At 31.2% G+C, this 7,648-nt stretch overlaps 1 protein-coding gene across 1 annotated transcript; it reads left to right on the forward strand.

Moving 5' to 3' along the window:
• Positions 1-2,513: 2,513 nt before the first annotated feature.
• On the forward strand, positions 2,514-2,864 carry HELRODRAFT_182994 (hypothetical protein; the record flags this gene model as incomplete). The annotated part of the gene is made up of 1 exon (XM_009033711.1): positions 2,514-2,864. The coding sequence occupies one exon, from the start codon at positions 2,514-2,516 to the stop codon at positions 2,862-2,864; it is 351 nt and encodes a 116-aa protein (XP_009031959.1).
• Between the last annotated feature and the right edge of the window lie 4,784 nt (positions 2,865-7,648).

Raw genomic sequence — 7,648 nt, forward strand, 5'->3', positions numbered from 1 at the left:
GATTGTGTGTTTTGTTGGGCGGTTGATGTTGAGATAATGATGGGAATGATAAATAAGCATGGCGATGAGGAATAATGAAGTTGATGGTAACGACTAATACGATTATGATGGTAATGGGTTCCATGGTGATGTAAGAACATTTTGGAAATAATTAAGTTGAAGATAATAACGACCGTGCCTATTTGGATGATCATGTTGATGATGATGAGGATTATGATAATGATGTGAAAGAAGAAAAAGAATCAGATGATGATGATGACGACGATGATGAGACCATAATGGTGCTAACAATTCGATGAATGAGATGATGATGTTTTTAGCAGGGTGATAGAATTAAGGATGACAATTTAAAGGTTGTTAGTAAAGTTTATACAAAATTTTTTAATTAAATTTTTGCATGCATTTATTTTCTTCTATTTTATTTGTTGTTTATACTTTAACTTGTGCTAAAAAAACGTAATGCTTTCCGCACTCTTCCAAGTCTTCTTCCAAGCAATGACTCATTTTTTTATGTTTTATTTATTTGTAATTGATATAAACACAGTGCTACAAGTTAATAAGTTAATTCTTTACAAATTTTTGGAAAATGATGAATAATCAAATCATTCATAAGTTAATAAATAATAAACGAACAATGATTTCAGTGTATTTAATAGTACAATCGTTGCTATGTTTATTACTATCATTATTACTTACTATTGCTATTATTATTATAACTATTATTATTGTTGTTATTACACGTTACACAATGATCTTTTCGCTTTTTGTCTGTTTCCCTGAATACTTGAAACGTTAAATGCCAGAAGGAATCAATGAATGGATGCCCTTCTCTGACCTTCTTGTTCGTGGTTTCGACTGAAGGAGCATATATACCATTAGCCTGCCTCACATCACCATGCACCCGACTTTGATGTACATTTTGATGTACATTTTACTAAAGATATATATATAGATGATATATCCGTAACATTGTAAGTGGTTCTGCGTATGTCAGAGCTGCAATAATAAAGACAAAAAAAAAATTGTGTCGCACGATATCAAAAATTCCTCGGTGGTAAAAAGACGGCACCAAATTTATAAACCTTTTATTCATAATTTTCATACATATTATTAAATGTGTGTATGAAGGTAAAGAAAGTTTGAGCTGTATGTATTACCAATCAAACTGTCTTTTGTTCCTCGTCCAAAACTCTGCTGAAGTTTAAGCGCGCTCGATTACCATCCCAATTTTGGCCATTGTCAGAATCTGCAGAGTCTATGGAAGTTTTTCAAAAAATGAATATTTAAGCCGTTCTGTAGCATCGTATGCAGCTGTCTTCGTCCTACAACTATAACTGAACCAAAATTCAATTTTAACGCGTTCGGTTTCTTTTCGAGTTATTATTATTAGTATTATTCTCGTTATAATAATTTTCGTTAAAATTATATTTATTACGCTTCAACTTTACAACATGAGTGTAAAAAGTGTAAATACTACAATATTAAAATTGAAAGTATGAAATTGGGAACCAATTGGATTTTGAACGTTACTAAATTGTAGTAAATTTTGGATTAAAATTTGCAAACTTTAAATTAATTTAAAAGTTTTAAAAATTAAGCAATTTCTGCAATCATCTAATCTTAATTTACTAAGCTTAATTAGAACTAAATAATTTTCATTTGATTATTGCTCCAGTTCAGGAGTGGGCAAACATTTTGCAGTGAGGGCCGCATTGAGAACAATTTTACCTTTGAAGGGCCGCATATGTACTTAAATAGCAAATTTTTTCGACCCGGGGAAGAATTTTTTTAAGATTTGTGGAAATTATGAAAAATTGAATGTTTCTTTGAATTTCTACATATTGTTTCAAATTATTGGGTAAATCAATTATTAATCAATTGACTGACTCGCTAATAAATCAACCAATTAATTAACCAAACATTAAATCAATCATTTATTCGTTTATTCAATCAATTAATCAATAAATCGATCAATCATTCATTCAATTAGTCGATCAATCAACCAGTCACAAAACGTTTTCAACCAGGTAAAAAATAATTCACATTAGCCCACTTTTAAACAAAACAACGTCATACAAGTATTTTTATATAAAACACTCCGATGTATATAAACATAAATATACAAACATGCCTGAACAAATTAAGTAAAAATAATAATAATAATTAATAGTAATAATAACAATAATATTAACAATAATAATTAATAATAATAACCCATTTTTCGGCTTACACAACATGAAAATCATTCACTTTAACAAGTTTTTCCGAATTTTCACAATTTCAACCCGTCCTACTTACAATAGCAATAGCGACAGACAACAAAGACTTTACGACAGCAGCTACTAACGCGCCAGCCAATCCTACTACTGACATTGAAACTGCACAGAAAATTTCGAATGGTTTTATAGCTAGAAATGAAGTAAACTTCGAAGAAGGCGTCATAGAAAGCAGCTGTTCCGCCGAAGTATGTCATTCAGTCAAATGTACGTTTGAAAACTGCCTTTATGGCTAAAATGAACGAGTGGGTCTCAGCTATTGCTATAAATGACCAAAGAAAACTGAAGCTATATCTCAGCTACAGATTTGGAAGGATGAAGAAATCCTTTTCCAACGGATTGGGGATTATAAAGTTACTGATTGAAGACTGCGTGACCCAATATCGTGTCGCGAAAAGTTTATTTTCAGGCGTGATGTCTCTAAAACAACTTCATATCGTTAATTCTCCTAATTTCAGTGACATCTTCTGGTCGAATGATGCTTACGTGCTCCCTCTGATGCGTTCATTGAACTCTTGCTGGTGGAACTATGGAAACGACAACGTTCATCGTCGCTACAACCGCTACTTTTATATCCACTGCAGTTAATACCGCAACTACATCAACCAACATCGCCGCCGACAAAAGCAACTGTGACTAATTCCACTGTTGGTGATAAGAGATACCTTGGGGTAAAAATTTACCTTGGGGTAAAACTCATAGTGGATAATTCATTGTGGTATTGTTATAAGTCAAAAATGTAAGATTGTCAAGTTTACGATGTTGCAGATTTATTAGTGATGGTTCGATGTCAGAATATCAATTCGATTTGGTCAATGCCTGTGGCAAAACGTTCAAGCAGACGGCCTTCAACATAAGTCCTAACATCTCAAATAAATCCAGTTTTTTCAAAAATTTGAATTCCTTTGTTTAAAAAGATAGAAAATTGTTCTTATATTTATCAATATGCATTTTATTATTATTATTTATTATTATTAATATTATTATTAATTATGCGGTTTTTCTTGAAAGTATAAAAATGATCCAATGATCCAGAATTCGCCCTCAAAAAACGAATGATTTCGTTATTAGCTTTTGTTCACCCAAATGACATTATAGAAAGTTTTGAGCAACTATCGGAGGATTTTCCAGTGGAAGCTCAACCAGTTTTAGACTATTATGAGGACATCTGGATTGGGAGACCTAATCGGCATACGACCTGTGGAACTGCTACAATGCTGCTTTCAATGGCTTGCCAAAAACCAACAACTCCTGCGAAGGCTGGCACAAAGCCTTTAGTGAGCTAATTGGAGCTTGCCATTCAACAACTTTAAAGTCCTCAACAGAGGCGTTTTTTGGGCTTTTGAGGCCCGGAGCGAAAATATTTGTAAGGCCGCTTAATAAATTAACAACTGAAATCGAACCCGAATTCGGTTACTAGAATTATCGTTGATAGTTGTAGGTTCAATTCCTGCCGTGCAATTTAATACTAATTGCTTATTATCGTTTAATCGTTAAAATGCCGAAATCTATTCACCATTTGACCTAATTTGTCAATTAATTGCCGATATTGGTTCATTATTCGGCTTAATTAATTCATTTATCGATTAATTTTTACAGTTGTTGGTGTGTTCGTTCCTAACCTTCATCAAAAACTGTCGTTCAATCAACAATCTATTAATGAATGTTCGAAAATAATTTACATTTTGACTCGTTTCAATTAATTCGACAAATTTCAACTAGAATTCGAGTGAATTTGAAATTTCAAATGAATGTATGTACTCGGAGAATGGTGCAGAAAGCGTAATGAAATATCCTGCATGATATTATCATATATGAAGTTCGTTTTGATTCATCTCTTATCACTTCTCTCATCGCACATACAGCCTGTTCTGGTTCGCCCGATCAATGCCCATTGAAGAATTTTCCTCCCCGATAAATTTTCCGGTGAACACACCACCGACAGCCTGGATATTGGAAAGACCGGCCCCGAAAAGCGACACCCTCTAGGTGGACAACGACACGAGCGCAATTTCACACATCTGTAACGACGTGTAGTATGAAAAACCGACACCGACAGAGATTATAAAATTCTGGGTCGAGAAGTTCGACGATAGGGCGACGGTTAGATGTTCGGTAACCGGCGGTATAGGTAGAGATTCATCCCTCCAAATAATCGAATCCGTCCATTCAGCAATGCTTCACCGCCGTGGCATACATACATCGATACGGAATCGGATAACTTCCATGGAATCTACCTTTGTTTAGTGATGTGTTTCGATTCGGTACGACTACAGTACTGTATCGAAATCGATAAAAATCGAATCGGAAATGTCTCATCAGATAATGAGCAGCGGACAGTCATGGACGCCCACCAAACACGATCTTTATGAGTATTTCAACTCTATTATAGTAATTCCAAATTCAGACATGTTTACATATATTTTCATATAAACAATGTCTAGACACAAACCCAGACACACACAGAGATGTAGACACGCACGCACATAGTTAAACTTCAATTGAAATTCATCTACCACTGTTTCAAAATTTATTTTAATTATACCATAATTAAAATATCATTATTATTAAATATAATTTTGGCGCAAAATTATGAAAACCAGAGCAAAAATAAAACAAAGAAACATATTTTTTTTATAAATTTTTTTAGCGCAAAATAAAATTTAATAATATTCTCAGATAAATGAAACTAGAACTAAAATTAAGGATACCAATATGTACACGTTGGGCCAAAAAAATCAATAACAATAACAACAATAATAATAATAAATATAATAATAATAATAATTATAATAATAATAATAAATATAATAATAATAATAAATATAATAATAATAATAAATATAATAATAATAATAAATATAATAATAATAAATAAAATAAATACAATAACAATAATAATAAGTAATGCCAAATTATGTTGATTTATCAGCGGGTCAACACCGACGACCACACGCTTCAAACACACATTTGAAGAATCTTTTTAAAAACGTTAATAATAATAATAATAAAAAGAATAAAAATAATAATAACAGTAAAATTATTATTATTATTATTGAAACAAAACTTACAGAATAGCGTCTCATTTTGATTTGGAGCAATCTAAAAGAGTGGGGGAAGAGATAGCGAGGAAATAAATAAAAATGCTCAACTATGGAAATTTATTATTATTATTATTGTTATTATTATTATTAGTATTATTATTCATTATTATTATAAATATTGCTAATGAATGTTTACTGCCATTAGGATTATCATTATCTATATCTGTTATTAACCTATAACGTTATTGCATTTATTATTATTATTAATTTATTGTTATTATTATTATATTTATTTTATTATTATTATTATATTATTGTTATTATTATTATTATTATTATTATTATTATTGTTTAAAATATAAACAACAACAACGACATACATGTATAATGAAGCTTAAATCTATGTTGGAAAAAAAGCATGAAAAATAATTGAGAGAGAGAGAAAGAGAGAGAGAGAGAGAGAGAGAGAGAGAGAGAGAGAGAGAGAGAGAGAGAGAATAAACGAATGTAAAAATTATCTAAAAAATGAATAAAAGATATATATATATATATCTATATAGCATGTTATTTAACTTGATTTGATGAAAATTAAAACAACGATTAAGATGATGATGACGATGATAGCGATGATGACGATGGTGATGATGATGCTGATGACGATGATGATGATGATGATGATGACGATGATGATGATGATGATGACGATGATGATGATGACGATGGCAATGATGATGATCATTATACAAACTATAAATAAGTTGATGATGATGATGCTGATGATGATGGTTAGAATGAATGAATGAATAAATATATGAACGAATGAAGAAACAAACAAACGAACGAATGAATGAATGAATACATGAAAGACGAATGAATGAATGAATGAATGAATGAATGAATGAATCAATCAATCAATGAATCAATCAATGAATCAATCAATGAATACATGAAAGACGAATGAATGAATGAATGAATGAATACATGAAAGACGAATGAATGAATGAATGAATGAATGAATGAATGAATACATGAAAGAAAGGACAAAATATATACATAACAGTTACGGACCATAAAAATTTAAAAAATATATCTATACATATACACACATATGAAACTTTTCAGTATTATTGTCAGTATTATAATATTGGTAGTAGTAGTGGTTGGTAGTAGTAGTAGTAGTAGCAGTAGTAGCAGTAGTACCAGCAGTAGTAGTAGTAGTAGTAGTAGTAGTAGCAGTAGTAGTAGTAGAAGTAATAGTAGTAGTACTAGTAGTAAGAACAGTAGTAGAAGTAAGAGTAGTAATAGTAGTAGTATTGTCTACCGATTAAATATTAAAAAATAGAAGACAGGAGAAATTAATTTAAGAAAGATTTTTTTAATTTGTTGTTGTTGTTGTTCGAACTAATGCGAAAATAAAGCATCATAAAATTAGACTTGGATAAAGATGAATGGATGGAGAAATTGGTAAAAAAATGTCTGGGTCCATATTATCTAGATGAATGAATGAATGAATGAAAGAGTGAATGAATGATTGGGTGAATGAATGATCAAATGAATGAACGAATGAATGAACGAATGAACGAACGAATGAACGAATGAATGGAAAGACATAATATAAAACAGTGCAATGGTGCATATTTAAATTAAAATAAACAACAACTCCAACGAGAATGTGCCAATGCAATCACCATCTCCTGTACCTAAAATGAAACTAATGGGACGCATACACCTAGAAGGATAACTAGATAGAGAGGCAGTCAGAAAGATAAAGAGAGACAGAATGATAGAGAGAGAGAGAGAGAGAGAGAGAGAAAGAGAGAGAGATACTTCAACATACCCGATCTCTTTAAACCAACAGACAGACAGACGGACGAAAAGATAAAGAAAGAGAGAGAGAGAGAGAGAGAGAGAGAGAGAGAGAAGAGAGAGAGAGAAAGAGATACTTCAACATACCCAATCAATTTAAACCGACAGACAGACAAAAGGATAGAGAGAGAGAGAGAGATAGAGATAAAGAGAGCGAGAGAAAGAAAAAAAAAGAGTGCATCAACGTACCCAATCTATTTAAAACCCCAAAACAATTTGAGAAAATTCATACCTCAATCGTCTTAGGGCATCTAATTAATTATCTAATTAATTATACATGTATAAGATATGTAAAGTATGAGAGGATATATATATATATATGTATGTTGGTAATAGACCATAATTTTTACAATATTCTTTAAATTCTACCGAATGTTTGGCGTTAATATGTTTGTAGTTCGTTTTTTCGATTTTTCTCACTAAAGTTTTTTGGTGAACGTTTAGTTTATTAAAATCAAAATA

Source organism: Helobdella robusta (assembly GCF_000326865.2).
Source record: "Helobdella robusta unplaced genomic scaffold HELROscaffold_96, whole genome shotgun sequence".
Taxonomy (NCBI): Eukaryota; Metazoa; Annelida; class Clitellata; order Rhynchobdellida; family Glossiphoniidae; genus Helobdella; species Helobdella robusta.